General features: G+C 44.6%; 1 protein-coding gene across 1 annotated transcript in view; it reads right to left on the bottom strand.

The window, feature by feature from the left end:
* LOC118230189 (nesprin-2-like) overlaps window positions 1–19,092 on the bottom strand; it is a 30,185-nt gene that overhangs the window by 2,116 nt on the left and 8,977 nt on the right. The window contains exons 3-21 of the mRNA XM_035423000.1: window positions 14,624–14,685; window positions 12,249–12,344; window positions 12,052–12,132; window positions 11,651–11,743; window positions 10,244–10,422; window positions 9,597–9,796; window positions 8,929–9,032; window positions 7,103–7,216; window positions 6,736–6,873; window positions 5,951–6,115; window positions 5,136–5,248; window positions 4,300–4,468; window positions 4,040–4,136; window positions 3,299–3,480; window positions 2,707–2,871; window positions 2,107–2,241; window positions 1,445–1,528; window positions 845–1,021; window positions 146–304 (exon numbers count right to left, since the gene is read on the bottom strand). Coding sequence (XP_035278891.1) covers window positions 146–304; window positions 845–1,021; window positions 1,445–1,528; window positions 2,107–2,241; window positions 2,707–2,871; window positions 3,299–3,480; window positions 4,040–4,136; window positions 4,300–4,468; window positions 5,136–5,248; window positions 5,951–6,115; window positions 6,736–6,873; window positions 7,103–7,216; window positions 8,929–9,032; window positions 9,597–9,796; window positions 10,244–10,422; window positions 11,651–11,743; window positions 12,052–12,132; window positions 12,249–12,344; window positions 14,624–14,685 — 2,513 coding nt within the window. The remainder of the gene's footprint in view (window positions 1–145; window positions 305–844; window positions 1,022–1,444; window positions 1,529–2,106; window positions 2,242–2,706; window positions 2,872–3,298; window positions 3,481–4,039; window positions 4,137–4,299; window positions 4,469–5,135; window positions 5,249–5,950; window positions 6,116–6,735; window positions 6,874–7,102; window positions 7,217–8,928; window positions 9,033–9,596; window positions 9,797–10,243; window positions 10,423–11,650; window positions 11,744–12,051; window positions 12,133–12,248; window positions 12,345–14,623; window positions 14,686–19,092) is intronic.

The following is a 19,092-nucleotide window of genomic DNA, read 5'->3' on the forward strand; positions in this document are numbered from 1 at the left end:
AACAAACTTTTTGGACCAATTGAAAGACGGAGATCAATCAATAGACCCCTGAACATGTAATTTCCAGTATTTCATAGAATGTTTTCTTGTCTTTCTGTGACGAGGATGATGGATAATGTGGACAGGAAGAAGGCATGCTGGGTACCTGTGCCTGAGGGAGGGTGCTCTTGACTCTCTTGTGCATCTGGGATGGGTTGAGGTGCAGCACGGGCCAGCGGCTCCGCACAGCCTCCACCGCGACCCCATAGTCCTGCTCCTCCGCCACCACCTGTGCCTCCAGCTGCAGCCCACGAGAGATCAGCGCCTGAGCACGCCCCCCCCAAAAAATAAACAGACAGGGGTGAACTGACAGCTCAGACTGAAACATACTGTATCTCTACAGACAGTTGCCTGCCAGCCACGTACATCTCTACCCGCTTTTTCACAGCAGTCCTGAAACACATTTTATGAGTACAGTTATTTACCCTCCCGGGTGGACCCGGCAATTCATTTTTGTCCCCAGTAGGGGACATGAGTCTCTGGCTAAAACCTATGCTGTAAAAGATATTGAATAATAATAAAATAAATCTAATTTTTGAAAATATTTTCAGTGCAATACGTTTTTGTCATCCAAGACACTTGTCAAAAAATTGTAATACTTTTCTCCCGGGACTAAGAAGACTATTCACCAATGTAATTTAAGCTCCTTTTTATTTCTAATTTAATACTGAAGGTAAAATTCTTACAAAATAACTTTCACCTTCATTTCTTTCACCTATGCTTGCAGTGGCTGAATCTGATCGTTCGTATTTAGCATTTCGCCATATGGACCAAGAAGTCACTCTGGATAGATCGCAGGCCTCACTTTAGTTTGGGTGTCGTGACCTTGTTGGCCTCGCCTCTCCCTCTCCTTCAGGAGCTGGCAGACCTCCCACGCCTCAATCTCCCAGTGCTCCAGCTCGGCCAGCCTGCCCTCCAATGCAGACGCGCTCTTCTGCAGGTCCGCACTGGCACGTTCCACCTCATGCAGCTCCTGCATCACCTGCGCAGACATAGACGGCTCAGACTCCACCCCTTATACGCTTAGGTCACACCCCTTAATGTGCATGGACACTTCCACTCAGACATCTCAACATGCTAAGACCAAAGTCCCTGGCGAAGTCAGACCAAGCAACTCAAGGTATGCTCAAACCAGGAAATAAAACTGATAAGTCTTTGAACATACATTCCAAGGAAAGACTTTTTTTATCAGACACAGCGTACGAAAAGTGCATTGAGTCCTACTTGTCTAGAACAACAGTCCAGAAACATCTGAGAATGAACCCAAAAGTGCTTATTTGTGCGTCCTTATAATGGTAATTCATTAAAGCTTTCCAAGACTGTGGTAGAGTTCCCCCTTTCCTAAAAACCGTTGCGGGATGCCAATGAAATGTGTCCGAGTAAGCTGACAGTGCTGATGACGCACCTTGCGGAGTTCCTGCTGGTTCTCAGGTGACCAATCGGGCGAGGCGGCGAGAGCATCCGCCTCCTTTAACTGTTTTATCATGAGCTGAAAAATGCAAAGAATAGATAATCACCGTAATCAATCGATTTCCAAGTACAATGACTGGTGAGAACATGACTAAGACAATCTGACCCAGCTAAAAATTCAAGTCTATTTCAATAGGTTTGTGGTTGACATAACAGCTTCCACACCCATCTTGGCAAACTGACGCTACTTGAGCCCCAGGCACTGCAGATAATTTGAGATGATCTTGTTGTATTTCCTGGATTAACTGGAAAGATTGGTTAAGGATGTGACAGAATTCAGCCAACAGATTGTGGCTGCTAAGATTCTCTGCAGCAACCAGACAGTCAGCTCCTGCCTTCCTTCTACACTCCAGAAGAGGTTGCTTAACAAGAGCTTATTGTACAACATCAAAGCTCAGTCCAAGGACAGAATACCCATTGCTAGCTATGGTACTGGCCACACACCTTCAGAAAAAAAAAACAAGATACATCAATTCAGAAAGTTTCAGCTCCTGGGGTACAGTCACAACTATCAATGAGCAGGGTATGGAGTCATTTGGTTAGCCTATGCAGGCTGCTGTGGCTCTGCCTGAGGGTCTGTTACCGAAGGCACAGTACCTGCAGCTTCTTCCTGAATGTTCGCAGGGGGCGGGATGACACCTCCGCCGGTTCCGCCATCAGCAGCGTGGCTTCCTGGGTCAGCTGCTGCACCGTGGGGGGTCTCTGAGGAGCTCCAGGTGGGGAGGTCGCAGCCTGTTCGGAGAAACAGGGTCAACACCATCATGTAGCATCCCTATTACTCTGCCAGTGATACCATGGAAAAAAACACATATATTTTACCCTGAGCATCAATGTTTTCAATAGATCGGTTTCTTCAAGGATGCTTAGTCCAGGCTCAATATCCCTGAGACATTGTGTGGACTTGTGTCCAGGCTAATTGTGTTTACTTGAGTCTATCCAGTCTTGAGTCAGATGCAAAACATTTCCAAAGTGTTACTGTGCACTTTTATTCTGTACTTTTATTTTGATAGCACCCTTGTTATTTGCACTTGTTTATGTAGCAAGCCATAATGACCTCTGATGTAGCTTTGAACAAAATCATACACGTAAAATGCAGTGTGGGTTCAGGAGATGCTCTTGGATTCAGACTGAACTGACTGATATGCATTAGAGAAACCCTCCCTTAGGGCGGACAGAGTCGGTTTGGGCCAAGCTTACACATCTGGTCCTGTTGATGAAGTCTGCCCATTGTTTGTTGAGGCTTTGCAGCTGGGCTGCCAGCTTGCGGCCGGTGCCCTCCTCCGTCACCTCCATCAGGTAGTTTCCCGCCTCGTTCAGGTGGGCATGACGAGTGCTCCACTCTGCTAGGCACTCTGCCGTCACCTGAGAATGGGGACGTTACACATCATGGAACTTCAGAGATATCGTAATGCCTGTACCATTATGCTTCCTTGCATCCAATTGGCTTAAAACAGGATCATGAATGTTACCTTAAAAAGCAAGCAATCAATCTATCAATCAATCAAAATAATTTATAGTCCCAGGTGAAAATCTGATGTAAAAGAGCAATTTCACATAAAAACACAGATATACATACATATATAATATAATATAATATAATATAATATAATATAATATAATATAATATAAACTACAAAAAATAAGCATAAACAGTAATATTGAGTACAGTAATGAAATTCAGCACCAGATGAAAAGAATACATTCAATTAATTAATAAATCTTCTGCATAAAAATGCAGCAACCAGCCAATGATTGCTTGGCAGAGGGGGAAGTGGTTTTTGGGAGGTACCTCTGTACGGGGAGCTTCCTGCTCCAGCCAGGCCAGCAGAGAGCTCAAGCCCTCATTGTACGTGTCCCAGGCAGACAGGGCCTGCTCCATGGCGCTCCTCGCTCCCGCCACGGCCTCTATCTTCAGCGCAGTCTCCTCCTCCGCCTCCCTCACCTGCCGGGAGACACGCTGGGCGTCCGCCGCTGGGGGAGGCGTGCGGGGGTGCAGGGGTGAACGAGGGTGGGGGTGAAAGAGAGTGGGGCTCATTCGACTTGGCAAAAACAGGTGAGGCAACGTTTAATATGGAGCAATAACATTACTAAAACATTAACAAAAGTGCATATTGAATTAGTGTGACTACTGTACGTACAATGATGTATACACGCATGCACGAACACACAATACGCACATTCAATTCCTTATTTTATGCACTTTTAACAGAGAACAGTCACAAAGACCGCAAAAAGAAAAAAGAAGCATACCAAAAAATGCAAACAGAGCAAACATCAGGCCCAAACCCCAAAGTAGTAAGCACATGAGGTAAAAAGCTCTCAAACAGTGGGGAGAAGAAACTCCCCGATGGGAAAAAATCTTGAGAGGAATCCAGCTATAGAGGGGGAGCCCATCCTCTGCTGGCTGGTCTGGTGTAAAGCAGTGGCAAAGTGGAACGCAGCAGAAATGGAATAAGGGATCTATGCACACGCACATACACATACACATACACACACACAAACACAAACACACACACATACACACTCTTACCCAGGGCAGCCTTGCTGGTGTAGTTGTTTGCCACCAGTTTCATCTTTCGTAGGGAAGACTCCAAGTGTGTGATCAGGTCATTCTTGTCCACAGTGTCCTGAGACAACACAGACTCATCATCTCTCTGTCAGATAATTCTTTCGCAAGCTCACTGCTCCAGTTTACCACAGTAAAACAACAACACAAGCAGCACGGCACCTGTAAACAACCCTTATAGCGATCCACCCAGGCCTCCATTACACGCCACAGTGACCACTTACGTGCCAGTCCTGGAGCCGCACACGCACAGACTCCTGGGAATTGTAGGCCGTTCCCCAGGACCGCAGTTTGATGTCAGCCTGGGCCAGCAGCTCCAGCACTGCGTACCGGAACTCCAGGTAATCCAGTATCATCCCTTGGTACTTGGCTGTGACACGGGCACTTGTGAAGCTGTCAAGGAGTGTCAGGTTTGGTGTCAGGCAGTACATTACAGTACAGTATATTATTTATATAATTAGCCAATGCTACACATCTACAGAGTCCCACTGAATTATAGAGAAACAACACACTTTATTCAGCAGCTATTTTTATGCCAGGTGATTTTTATATAGTAGCTTGCTTTTTTAAATTACATATTATCTGAAGAACTTCAAGCGCCTTTCTCAATAGTGTAATGGCAGTGTCAGGACATGGAAGTGCCTATGCTAACAGAACTTTTAATCAAACCTGTAATCACCTGGTTATATCCACAGGCCCTTGCTCATAAGTATGCTGATAATGATTATATTATTCATCCAGGTCACACACAGGCATAATTAAATGTTCTATTGTGGCCCAGGTAAAAAAGCAAAAATAAGTTCTAAGTGCAAGCAGCTATAACCAAACAAAAGACTTTGAGAAGTATACTGTGACTTCAACGTCCAAGTGTATGACATTCAAATGTATGACATTCAATTTTTCCATGAGGCTGTCTGGGGATTCTTAAAAATTGTGACAGCTATATTGTTGCCCTGCTTGAGGATGAGACTCAAGCTCTTCGTTCATTCTTTTCAGGGCACTAAGATCATTGCTTGAGACTAAGGGAAGTGTGGCATTTTAATTACTGAGGGGCTCTTACCGTCGGTTCAGCTGGTCCAGTTTGTCCACCGGCACCAGGGTGGAGCCGTACACATCTTCGTTGCAGAAAGTGCGCAGCGTCTGCAGGTGGTCGTCCATGTCCTTCAGCGTGGTCTGAAGAGGAAAAGACATGAACAACAGCCCTACTGTTCCAAACCATCATCTGCTCTTCATTTACCCCTATAATGACCACCCTGCAGCTGAGGGTGACCCCAGTTTTAATAAAATCATTTACCCACAATATGCTGTAATGCGATGGCTGTTTAACACACTAGAACATATCTGAAATATATCTGAATTGTGATGGTATTATGATGTTACTATTATGAACCTGTGCAGGAAATTACATTAAGTTGCATTCATATAGCAGATACTCTTACCCAGAGAAATGTACAATGAAAGAGAGCTTAAGTGCATTTGCCAGACCAGGCTAATATGATTCCCAGACGAACAAGGTGAATGCACTATCAATAAATCACTACTCATGCCTACCTAGAACCATAACACAAATAAGAGATTCATATAAAACCACAAAGCCTGCTCTTACATTCATTAATCAATTACAAAAGAAAAAGTAAGAGGGGGTGGGACCTGTAGGTAGTCTATTAACTACCAGTACATAGTTAACTGAAAACCAGACAAGCTTTATTTTATCTAAAAGCATGAAATATAAAATAAGTAAATATGAACCAAATAATTAATGAATATTAAAAGTGAAATATTTCTTCTGTTTTGTTGATCACTCAATGGAGCTCCCTACTGCTATAGACAGTGGGAGGGAGAGAGAGGGGGGGAGAGAAATAAAGGGAGAGTGACCTTCAGCAGTTCCCTCTTATCTCGGACATCCTGGGCAGCGAGGGCGTGGTCCTGTTCACCTCCCCCCTCCTCAGTGAGCACGCTCTCCATCTGCAGCAGCCACCTGCCCACTGCATCCAGAGGAGCAGGAAGACCCAGATCCAACGCCCTGTCACACTGCTGCAGCTGCAACGACAACAGCAATGCTGTTACAATCACACACACACAAACACACACACACACACACACACACACACACACAGACCCAGACCCAGACCCAGACCCAGACCCAGACCCAACACCCTGTCACACTGCTGCAGCTACAATAACAACAGCAATATTGCGACAATCACACACACACAAACACACACACACATATAAACCCATACAAATACACATAGACCCACACACACACACACACAAACCCAGATCCAATGCCCTGTCACACTGCTGCAGCTACAATGACAACAGCAACACTGTTACCATCACACACGCACAGACATGCACACAAACACACACACACACACACGCACATACGTGCACACACACACTCCGCACAGCCCTTTAAAGGAGAGGCAGCCGTCTGGGTAAGAAAATGAGCAGATGTGCCGAGGCCTGTGCCAACACTAATATTAGTGTAAGCAGCAGTCTGCTGTCCTCACTCAGCAGATATAGTATCTTCTCATGCACAAAAATAGGCCTTCTGCACAATGACTCTGCTGGGACAGACTGAACCAGCTGGGACACTGTGAGACCCAGTGCCTTTTGGGGGGGGGGGGGGCTGAGGCTTCATACTGCACCCTCACCGTGTCTGCCAGGATGTGCCAGGCCTCTCTGAGGGCACGGTGGTCCTCGCTGGGCCGGGTAGGGTCCTGTGCCATGCTCAACATGGGGGTTATGTACCTCCGCTGCTCTTCAAAGGGCACCACGCACATCTGGAATGCCTGGAGTCAACACAAACAGACACACACACACACACACACACACACACACAGACACACACACATGCAGGTAGACACATTCACATACACACACATGTGAAAAAACACACAGCAGCTGTCAGCATTGATTACCAGTGATGATTCACAACAACCTGTCCATCAGTCTGGCTCTTTAATGAGAATGGCCCATACTCTGTTTCTGTGGTAGAGAGTGCTCTGCCGTGTTCCTTACCTGGTACCTCTCCACATAACTCCCTGCCTCTGCTGAAGTCCAGCCCTCTTGCAGCTCCTGGTAAGCCTTCCGCAACCAGCAGGTGACCTCCCGGACCTTCTGATTGGCCGACGCCTGGGTTTAGGATCAGGGGAGAGACAGAGAGAGAGAGAGAGAAAAACATGAGCTGCCTCTTACAGTTCCAGCAAAGCAGAAGCATTGCCACTTGTGTGTGGTATAATCTTGGGTCATAGGCTTGAAATTGCAAATGGGTGCCCATTCATACACAGAGGAACCAAGCAGCTGAGGAAGAAAAAGATTGTTGAGCGACTAATATCTGCTGTCAACAAGCATCTCCTCAAGCACACGGGGTCCTCAGCCTTGATGCGTGGAGAAGCCCATTGAGGATAACTACAGAGTTCCCTACTTGTGAATTCTTTGTTGCACTTCTGCAAAATCAAAACTTAACAGTATGTGGAAAATGTGAAAATGAAAGCAAGCAGAGACGAAAACAATGGCAGGTGAAGAGAAAAGCTTTTGAGGGTGAACGGGTGGTGCCAGCACAGGGTGTGTGTACCAGGAATAAATTTCCCCCTGCAAGGCCTCTGCCGGGCCTCGCCTTGGATCCACTCAGAAACATGTAAACACAAGCTAAAGCCAGATAGCTTCTCAGCAGGGCAGATGAAGAGCTATTCGTGATCAACATGCGTGAATGCCAATAACTTTAAGCTAACCTGACATACAACTGAGATTGCACTTTATTCATTCACAGATTCTGGCAGTTCTGAAAAAAAAACACTCCTAGAGAGCATGTCTCAACACCGCCCCCAACGCCCCCACTCCCTCACTCCCCCACCCCACATCAGGTGTGTATATACAATAACAATATGCAATGTAGCAATATGCCTTTGAGGTAGGGATTCCCAAACCATTTTCTGTGGATATCTAGAGGTCTACAAAGGAGCACCAGGGGGATCTTCACTAAACTATATTCTCTTTTAATAACATTAGTTTTTTCCACCTTTCACAAATGACATTTAAAATGTTCAGACAAACCTTGTCTGGTCTAAATGTCCTTGAAATGTCCCATTTCCATGTAATAAAAGGCTTGCTTTACTTTTGCTAGAATTTACATATACTGTAATATAAAACTTGCTTTAACTTTGCCAGTTAGTCTAATGCCGTGGACTCTGACTAACAACTATGATCATTTGCTCCAATAGATTAGTCATTATCTCCATATTAGCATTTAGGCTAAATTTAACGTGATTCTGGGCCGGCCAGTGAAGGACAGGCTCCCTCTCTATAGCTTTATGAGAGGAAAGATTTGTTCACCTCAATTTGAGTGGCTTTCTTTCCACTGGGTAATTTTTACCTAACAGAATTTTTTTTTTTTTTTTTTGGGATTCAGGCCTAGTGTTTCCCAATTTTCCTATTTCCTGTTTACCTCGTTTTTCTGTAAAGAATTTTAAATCATGTGAAACAGCCAGTGCACTGCAGCCAGTGGAGGGCGTCAAACAGAGGGGTGAACCATTAACTCTGCTTTACGGGACAGGCCCATGCTGGCATGCTGAGTGAAGGCGGGACGTGGGCGGGGCAAGACATGCAGCGGGGTACCTGGTGCACGGGGGAGGCGGCCACGGCAGGTGTGAAATGAGTGGGCAGACGGACAGGAGAGAGGCCGGTGGGCGAAGTCGGCTGGCGCATCAGCACCAAGTGACCAGCAGGGGGAGAGAGAGGAAAGGGTGAAGCCTGGGACTCCGCCACGACAGTCAGAGAGGGGCCAGAGACAGCACAGATGGATGGAATGGAATGACTGATGAGCTGCGAAAAGCAGGTTAACTCACCTGGGCATTCTCCTTCTCAGAGGCAGGCTGGCCTTTGGAGTACTGCAGGAACTGGGCTACATAGGTCATGATGGACTTCTCATCTGGGTCTGAGATATCAACATCTGCACAGAATCATGATTGTTAAGGACTGTGTGTGATGTGGTCCACTACTGAGTTGGCAAACAACTGACACCCCCTTGCAGTGCCCTCTTGTGGAGTTGTTAGTGTCCCACACACGCACACAAACACCTGCGCACACACATGCACACACACACACTTACACAAACACATGCGCACACACACACACACACACACACATGCCCACATGCATAAACACACACACCCACACACACACCTACACAAACACACACACACACACATGCACACACACACTTACACAAACACATTCACATGTACACACACATGCACAAACACACACACACCCACACACACACCTACACAAACACACACACACACACGCACATGCACACGCACATAAACACACACACACACACACACAAACACATGCACACATGCATAAACACACACACACACACACACACACGCATAAATACACACACACACACACACACACACACACACACATGCACACATGCCCACACACTTACAGGAATCCAGAGGGGTGCGAATGGAAACACTGACACACCAGCGGCGTTTCAGCTCACCCTTTGGTTCCAGCAGCCTGGGGATCTGCAGCTCCCGCTCGGCGGTGCGGAAGGCCTCCTCCAGGTTCTGCCGGTTGGTTCTGCCACTGGCCTGGGACAGGTCCACCAGGTCGGGCCTCAGGGAGCGCAGCACTGCCAAAAAGGCCTCGCCACTGCGCCAGCTGGACTTGAAGTCTTTGATACTGAGGGAACAGCCAGCCCTGCACAGCAGAAGGGGGGCATGTGGCAGTTTTGAGGAGGTAAGGGGGAAGCAGGTTAGACACGGACAGGGAAACACCAAGGATTGGGAGTAAAAGGAGATATTAGTGTCTCAAAGGATCAATCCATTTGCTATATTCCAATTTGTATGTCTGTATGATGCGTGTATGGGCATGCGTTCATGCATATGTATGAACAGTGTGTGCATGCATAATTGCCTGTGTGTGTGGTGTACTTTACATTGCATATGTGCGTGTGTGTACATGCACATATATGTGTGTATGTGTGTGGGCACGTATGTGCACATGCAAATGTGTGTGCATGTGTGTGTGCATGCATGCCTGCGAGTGTGCGCATGTGTGTGTGTGTACGCGCACATGTGTATGTGTGTGTGCGTGTGTGTGTACTAAGCATATGAATGCACAGCTGTGTGTACATTACAGACTGACCTGTCGCACTGCTCTCTGACCCACAGCAGCAGGGCCTTTCTGGCGGAGATGCGGAGGTGGGCGTGGAGCGGGGGGTCCCTCTGCTGGATGGGGCTGTCCCCGGGGGAGTCCGGACCGCCCAGCGACTCCAAGGATGACTGGCGTGAGCCGAAGGACAGGCTGCTTGCCAGCTCCTCTATCTGGAACCATGAGGGAAAAGGTCCTCAACGACAGGAGGTGCACTAATCTCAAGACACATTGTCTGTAGTATGTCTACTCTGATACACTGAATCAAACCTGGCTTTGGTCATTCAGTGGTAGCTGGACTACCATGGAGCTAATGAACCTGGTGCGGCACGTTTGTAGTCCTGGGTTGCATGCACTATTGCCCATGCCAGTTTATAGGGAAAACAAATACTGCATTTCAAAGAGCACACAGATGACTATCTGAACATATAACTACACAGAAGAAAACAAACAAAAACGGGCCATAAATCAAACAGACATCTCTATCTATATGGTAGATACCTATCGATACACAGAGGCGTGTATTTTGACAGACAATTGTATATTATACAATTTTGACTGCTTTTCCTCTCTTGTGACTCTATTTCATATCATAGCCCCTCTTAGTTTTCACAGTTCATATCTCAGTGAAAGCAATCATGTAAATAAATGTCACTGTCTCGCTATGTGCAGCCTATTTCATGCTGCCTAGCCATAAAGACTATTGCAGTGCCTGGGACTTCAAGTTGTTATGCCCCTAAAGGGATGGCAGAGGCATCTGGCATCACTTGATGTTTTTATTTCCAGACAATAGCCAATCTATGCCTTAAGCGATATGTCAATAAAGGAGTGTATTAATGCATTTTTGCTTAAAGAACAAACACAATGGCATTATCACAGTATCATTCTGTCGTGGCATTTTTTCCTTGGGTTGGCTTCCCCAATTGTGCCCCCCACGCCCTGCCACCAATGCACACGGAATGTCATACGCCACACCTACGTACCAAAAAACGCCACCGCCAAAAATATACTTTCCATAGAGACAGGGTTAATGAATAAAGACTGAGAAGTAAGTATGAATGCTTTGGTGCCAATTTGATCAGAAGACTGGTTTACTTCCAGTTTGGCCAGTCTGGCACCATTATCTGTAATAATCCTGCTTATCAAGAGAAACATAGAAACAAATTTACTAGAATAGTCTGGCTTTGGTGTTATTTAAAATTATTTGATGTCAAATGCATACATCAGCCAGACAGTCTATAAATAAAGTATGCCTAAATTGGTCCTTTTTTCAAGGCTTTATCTTCAATAAACCTGCTAGCAGTCTAAAACAAAAAAGTAAGATAAAATTTCAGATTATACAGGTCTACACAAACCTGCTTTGGTGGTCTAGTGATTCTATATCTATGTGTGGACACTCACATGGCAATGCAGAATAATGGACCATATCAAGCCAAGGACGATGGGGGGTCGGCCATCGATGATGTCAGGGATGTTGATGTTTACCAATTTAATCTGTGCAAATTAGAGAGTAGATTACCATCCTAAAATGAAGACCCATTGAACCATTAGACATTCAAAAATTTTCACGATAATGCCATTCACCACTTAGACAGCAAGACGTTAGCAATTTTCCTTGGAATTTGCCCAGTCATGGAGCTTCAGTTCCAAACAAAAGCTACACCCCATTTCTGGCTTTCATACACCCCAAACCCCCTGACCTATTACCTTAGTACCCCCAAGCCCCACCCCCATGCCCCTTATATCAACCCCAACCCCTCCCTCATACATGCCACACCCATTCCCCAGCCTGCATTTCTCACCGATTTCTTCTTGAGAAAGTTCAGAGCTGTCTCAATGTTGCTCCTGCCCTGGAACATGCCTACCCTACCTTTCTCTCGTTTCTGAAAAAGGGAGGGAGGGAGGGAGAGAGGGAGGTAAGATTTTCAACCTAGATGTCAGCTGTCATTTTAAGTATGAGAGAATGGCACAGGCTGTCACAGTTGTCAGGGTCACTCACCATACACTGGCCACTCAAAACTTCCAACAGGTCCAGAAGAAGCACCCCATCGCGCAGGTCAGTGAACAGATCCGAGACCTTTGAGGGCGAGGATCTCTGAATCACAACAAGGGTGGGTAGCGATCACACAACCATTCGACAACCATAACCTGACAAACAACCAATGTACCAGGCCCAGATACACTACATGATTAAAGGTATACGGACACTTGACATCCAACATCTCATTCAAAATTATGGGCGCTAATATGGTTGGTCTACCCTTTGCTACTATAACAACCTACACTCTTCTGGAAAGGCTTTACACTAGATTTTGGAGCATTGCTGCAGGGATTTGCTTCCACTCAGCCAGACGAACATTAGTGAGGTCTAGCACTGATTGGACGATTAGGTCTGGCTCACTTGTGTACCAGAGCACCTGGCACCAACAGTGGAAGATTTTGACATTTTTGGCCAGTGAGAGCTGACTTCCTGGCATAAAAATACCAGTTAAGTTCAGGTGTCAAAAATCAGACCGCCCACCACCAGTTGAAACGCGCATTTGTCTTTCAGACCCACCCAAACTTTCACTTTACAAACTTACAGCATGCATTTCATTGCAGCAATGAATAGCAGACTCTAAAAGTTTCAAACTCATTTTTACAATGTATTCATTATTATTTTTATTAGTTAACAAACAGGTAATAAGCTTGTTTTGCTAGAACAATGTTTCCCCAAACTCTGTCCTTTTTCCTAATTGGGTGCTTGTCCTGACAGATTATTTACCCTGTTAAGCCATATTATGTTCTGAAATAACTTTACAATCAACAATGAGTAAAATTTCCATGTTGATACTGTGCTACATTGTGCTTATTGTGCTACATTGCACTTCAATCAATAGGCTCCTAATTAGGTTGTTGAACATGTTTTTGATTTCATAATTCTTTCCTTAAACTCATTTACACAATGCAGGTTTGACACGTTATTTGCTTTGTCTTTGAATTCTTAATAAACTTCCAGATGGTTAGTTTTAGTGGCCATGAGTCTACACCATCGCCAATTAAGAGCCTATTAAGTCACAGCAGTATTTAATTTGAAGAAGTTTTACCTCTTTTTATGCAATTGTTTGCAATATAACACAATAAGCACAACGTGAACATGGGAATTTTATTTTTTCTATGGCATGTATAATTATTTCTGACATTGTGTGGCTTATATAATCCCTGTAAATGTAAATAGTACCTTTAATTCATAAAAAATAACTTAAAATTCTGGGGTTTCGACTAGTGGAACAAAACCCAGCATATGCTGGGGGGGGCAGGACTGAGTTCAGGAACCCCTGCTCTACAAGTTTACATACCTGCAAAGGGATGCGTCATAATTAATTTTCCCTCAAGGTAATTAACTGCTGTCACTGATACTTTTTCTTTTTTTTAAACTGTGATCAATAATTACTGCAAAAGAAAAGATGTGGGTGCACCTCCCTTTATTCACACTAGCCCAACTGGGTGTCCTGCTTTAATTCAACTTCAGAGAGTAGGCTTGTGAGATGGAAGCTATTAAGTCCAAATAACAGGCACAGCCCAAGGCTTGGGTTGCCCTAGATTGATTTTTTCATCTTGGTCCAAATAACAAATATGTTACAAGACAGGATTCACGTGTACACCGCTCAAGTGAACAGGAAATATATATTGCTCCTCACTTCCTGTTAGTTAAACAGATGGCAAAGCATCCATTGATCCCCTCCAACCCATTCATTATTGTCAGATGACTGTATGTACCAATCTTAGCTGATAACAGACCATGGGGGGGGGGGGGGGGGGATTAGGGTAGGAGGGAGTCAGCTCATATTGCACTCAGTCTAAACCCTCTGCCCTATAAATACCCCCCCCCCCCCCTTCCCCCATGATCACATGTGCTGAGGCTCTGTGCCAGCAGGGGGCAGGAGCGCCTCTCCCAAACAGATGAGTCAGCATTTACACATCCACACACATACAGCGGAGGCTTCCACGCAAAACAAACACTCCATTTATTCAAGAGGATTAAAGCAGTACAAGAACAGAACACTTCTTACTCCTAACTCTCCCTTTTCCCCGAGCCAGCCTGCAAAAATGATCTACAGTATCATGATGCATCTCTCCACCCCTTTGGGCCACCTCTGTAAACACTGAAGGGGTACGGACAGCAGGAATTCGATTTCGCTACAGTCTAATCTCCAGATCGTACAACCTTAATGTGAAAGCATTCAGCTGTGAGCAATGGAGAAGGCATTTCGGTGGATTACCTGCTCTAGAGAGGTGATTATCACACAATAGCAGCGCTCTGTTGTTGCTAGTTTTAGCGGCGGTAATGACAGAGGCTCTGCCGGGCGTGGCCGCTTTCATTTTTCCACGTACCTTGGAGAGCTGGGCATTGATCCAGTTTGTGAACGTCCTCTTCTGAATCTGCTCCTGCTCCACTGCAGGGCGCAAAAAAAAGAGAAGACAAAACACATTCACACGGAGATCTGGCATGAACTGGTCCTCGTGTTTACACATCCTGCTTCAAACCAGATTCACCCACATCACCCTGAATCGCATTGAGTGTACGTTCACATTTGATCACAAGCTGCGCGTAAGAACCTTTCCTAGAAACATTGAATTTGTATTGTATTGTATTTGTTCGTGGCTGTTTACTTATGCAAGTCACACGAACAGGATTGCATATCAAATTTACAGCCAGCATTCATCATCTCATACCCCTGGGATATGCACAAATGTTTGCATGAATTGTTTCATGAATCTCATATTGTTTTGTTCATAGGGAAATTCTTAAGAACAAAAGGAAGAATACAACAAAAAAAGTTTTGTGAATGAGGCCCACTGTAAATATTTCCACAATGCAAATGAATAGTCAAAACTGGGAAGCCTTGAATTGCTAATTCAATTTTTACAAGCAACCGCCGCACCTTTCTTTTTACCTACATGCAGTATCTTTTTAAGGGAGTGCCTTGGCTCGGTTTCTTGAACACAGATTTTCCCACACACCGTCTGATTAGTGAACATGCTGATTTTGCGAATCAATAAGAGCACTCCAGGGTTACGATTACTTGTTTAATTGGACAGACGTATTTCCTTTCCAAATCTTGTCTAACAAAACGAAGTCAGGGTGCTTTGAATAAAAACTGACACCTTTCCTCTAAGCGCCTTTAGCAAGTAAATCTGAGAAACAGCTGTAGATGTAAAGTACACATTATCACTCCCTGCAGGAGATCAAGCTAATGAGAACAGTGAACTCACCACAGTCAGAGTTATAGAGGTCGAGAGGAGAAGAGAAGAGAAGCCGCTTTGCCATGGCACTGTTCTCTCTTTTCATTCTCTCCAAATTTTTTAACGTCTGTCTGTCATAGAGTTTTCAGTAGTCTTCTGTCTGGATAGGTCTGACTCCTGAGCGCCCCAAGAGAGACATGACCCCCTTCCCTAAGACATGGCCTCACCCCCACCTTCCCATGGAATCCCCCCTTGCACACCTCAGGGTAAGCAGACGTGGTTTCGGGGTCCAGATCTGATGGGTTTCCACTTAAATCACAGCTGTCAAACTCCAGTTCTGGAGGGCCGCAGTGTCAGTTGGTTTTTGGGGTGTTCTCGTCACAAGTGTTTAATTTAAGTTATTGATTGGCTAAGGAATCCACATACCTTGTTCTCAAGGCCTTAACTGGCAGCTGACAGAATGGGAACCTCAAAAACCTGCAGACACTGTGGCCTTCTTGGGATTCAGTTTGTCACCCTTGCTTAAGTCATTAACTCCAGCCACAGTCAAATGCTACCTTACACTGTGGGACAGGCTCCAAGTGTATGAGTCAGACAGACAGAAGTCTGAGATGGTGCCACAGAGATAACCCCCACCCTCACCCCCCAGCCTCCTGTACCCCAACTCAGGGTACTTCAGTTCCACAATAACCTGCCCTATTACATGGACCATTAAATCAGGAAGAACATTATTTTTCAAAATTAGGTGGACTCGATGTAAACCAACACATGAACTGTTCCTGAAGGTATAGCACACACGTCCAAATATACCATCAAATGAGATCAGAAGATGGAAAATATGATTACGACGATGATAATGAAGATGATGATAATGATTATTATTATTATTTTAAATGTTCTTAGCACATGTCCTCATTCAAGATAGCAACCCTGTACTACTGGATTTAGCCCCTATTCTGTGCATACAGGGATCATGAGTATGGTGTAGTGTTTAAGAGTATAAACCTGTGACCTGATTTGTGTAGGTCTGATTCTCAAATGCAGAATACCCTTTGTTCTCCTATCCTTGAACAGGTATGCAGCTACATAAACATCATAGTCAACACAATGTACATCATTTGAGTTATGTTGTTGCACTAGGTATTTATTGGTTTAACAAACCAGTTAAGAATTTGCAGTATTAACATAAACCTGTTCAACTGTTGTGGGTAAATGAACTTTTGCACGATCGTCTTTTGTGGGGTATTGCAGCCTACAAAAAAAAAAAACCCTGGCAGGTGCGACGGCAAATAGTTCCCTGCACGTTTGCAATTAACAAGCTGAAAACACAGGTGAATAGCTTTGTTTCTTTGGCGGATGGGTTGAGGAAGGTGAGAAGTCTCCGCCCAAGCGCGGAATGCCTGCGTGCTGAGCGGGCCCGGACAGGAGTGCCACTCCTCGGATCGCAGTCTCGGCCTGGCACGTCCGCCATCGCGGTTCACCCCGATCCACGTGAAAAGCGCAGGTGAATGAACTTTTAAAACTAATCGCGCTGCAGCCAGCTTCTCTCCAGAAAGAAAGATATGGGTGAAATGAGCGCATTAGAGCACGTCAGGAAATGATTCCCATGCATTAATTACAAATGGCCAATAAACTCTGAACTTAAACTTGTACTTGAAAACGTGGAAATAATATAATAGCAGTAAAAAGCGGTGGACTTGACCTGGAAGTCAAGACTGCTTAACACTGCAGTCTTAATCAAAAAACATAAGAGGAAATAAAAATGCAAAGATTGAATAAATGAAAACATTCACCCAGGTCATGCCATTCCAATCCAAAGCAGAAACAATGCATCATTTAGACTGAAGAAGGAAGAATTATTTAGCTAATTAAACTGAAAGCTGTACTGAATGAGTTTTGGCAGTGGGAAACATCAATACTCTTTGCCAAAAAGTGCTGTGAGATTTAAAGATTTAAAGACCATGGACGTCATAATCTTGTTTTAACATCGCATGAGAAAGACATCTCATCTGCCATGTGCAGTGTCTGTGAGATGTAAACAAATCAATACAGGGAAAAACAATGACTCTGCAATGTCTCAATATTTCAGTAAATTTTCTCTACTGTATGCAGAATGCCAACAAGCACTAGCACCACCCCCCACCCCCATACAATTTCTGTGCGACTTGTATACTCAATAGTAGGTAACTGCACCAATTCGGGCCTTTGGTCTTCGGCTCTGCACGACTACCAGTCGCCTCTCATACGACCATTGCCACAGGAACCTGTGGCCTGTCCAATCATACAACCTGATTGTACAATAGTACAACATCTCTTCCTAGGACACTTGATGTTTGTACTGATCCAGAGACATGAGCACAAGTCCAGCCCTAGACCAGCTAGACCAGCTGGGCACCCACGCCTCCTGCCAATGTTGATTCAGCTGTAGCACCAAGCCTGTCCCCCTGTCTGACCCTGCCACCCATTGGTGTTCCTGCCCATCTCTCTATGTGACTGGAGTCACCTTTGCTTGGACTTAATTAATACTGGATTAGCTGTTTTCATGTAAGCCATTTCCATAACAAACCGGTGCCTGCCCGCGGCAGATGGGTTCCCCCTCTGAGTCTGGTTCTGCTCAAGGTTTCTTCCTGTTATCAGTCAGGAGGTTTTTCCTTCCCCTGTTGCCCTAGGCTTACTCTTTGGGGGCTGGTGCTCTGTAAAGCTGCTTTTTGACAAAGCTCCTTTGTTAAAAGCGCTATACAAATAAAAATTGATTGATTGATTGATTGATAGTCATACATTCAGATTAAATATAGACTTTTTTTTGTTAAAGCTCATAGTCAACCATGTACATCAAATATTTTAAAAATTAGGAGAGCACACTTAATAAACAGCTGTTTACAGATGTGGGACATGCTGTAGTGGAGAACATCAGTGTTACTCCCAGGAGTACAAATATGCAGCAACACCAAGAAGCTACTGAAACCCATTTATAATCAATAAGCATAATATTAACCTAAAGCACCTTATATAACTTACAACTAAAGCAACTTACTTTTATCATTTGCTAAACTCTCTGACAGTTGTGATGCCTGGTATAAATTCAAGGGTATAACAGCAGTGCATAACCTGGGAATTAAACCCAAGATCACAGAGTTATAAGATCATCTCTCTATTCATAACACTACAGAGCCCAAAGCTTTATCTTTTCTGAGGTAATTCAATTTTAATTGTAAAGCATTTTGCATTCGACTGTACAATGTGACAAAATGATATAAACCCAATTGTAAAACAATTGTCATTTTACAATGTGACGAAATTATACCTAAAAGACAACAGTGCAGATAACAGAGCTAAACACCTAAGATGAATACAGGGTTTTGCTGTAGGGAAAAGGCTAAACTGAAAAACTGTTCTGCTAATGTAATATCCCTACCAATGGAATAGGTTACATTTTTTTCTTCAGCACACTATAGCTGGCAATATGAAGTTATGTGACTTCTTGAGCAGCAATAATGCTATTTATACTGGCTGCACATGCTCATTAACATTGAAAAACAAGCTCACTTATGGAAATCAACACTATCTCCTGTCACCTGCTTGGGTAAAACTGCCATTTAGAGGTGGAAACATAACTG

Source organism: Anguilla anguilla, chromosome 6, assembly GCF_013347855.1.
Source record: "Anguilla anguilla isolate fAngAng1 chromosome 6, fAngAng1.pri, whole genome shotgun sequence".
NCBI classification, from domain to species: Eukaryota; Metazoa; Chordata; class Actinopteri; order Anguilliformes; family Anguillidae; genus Anguilla; species Anguilla anguilla.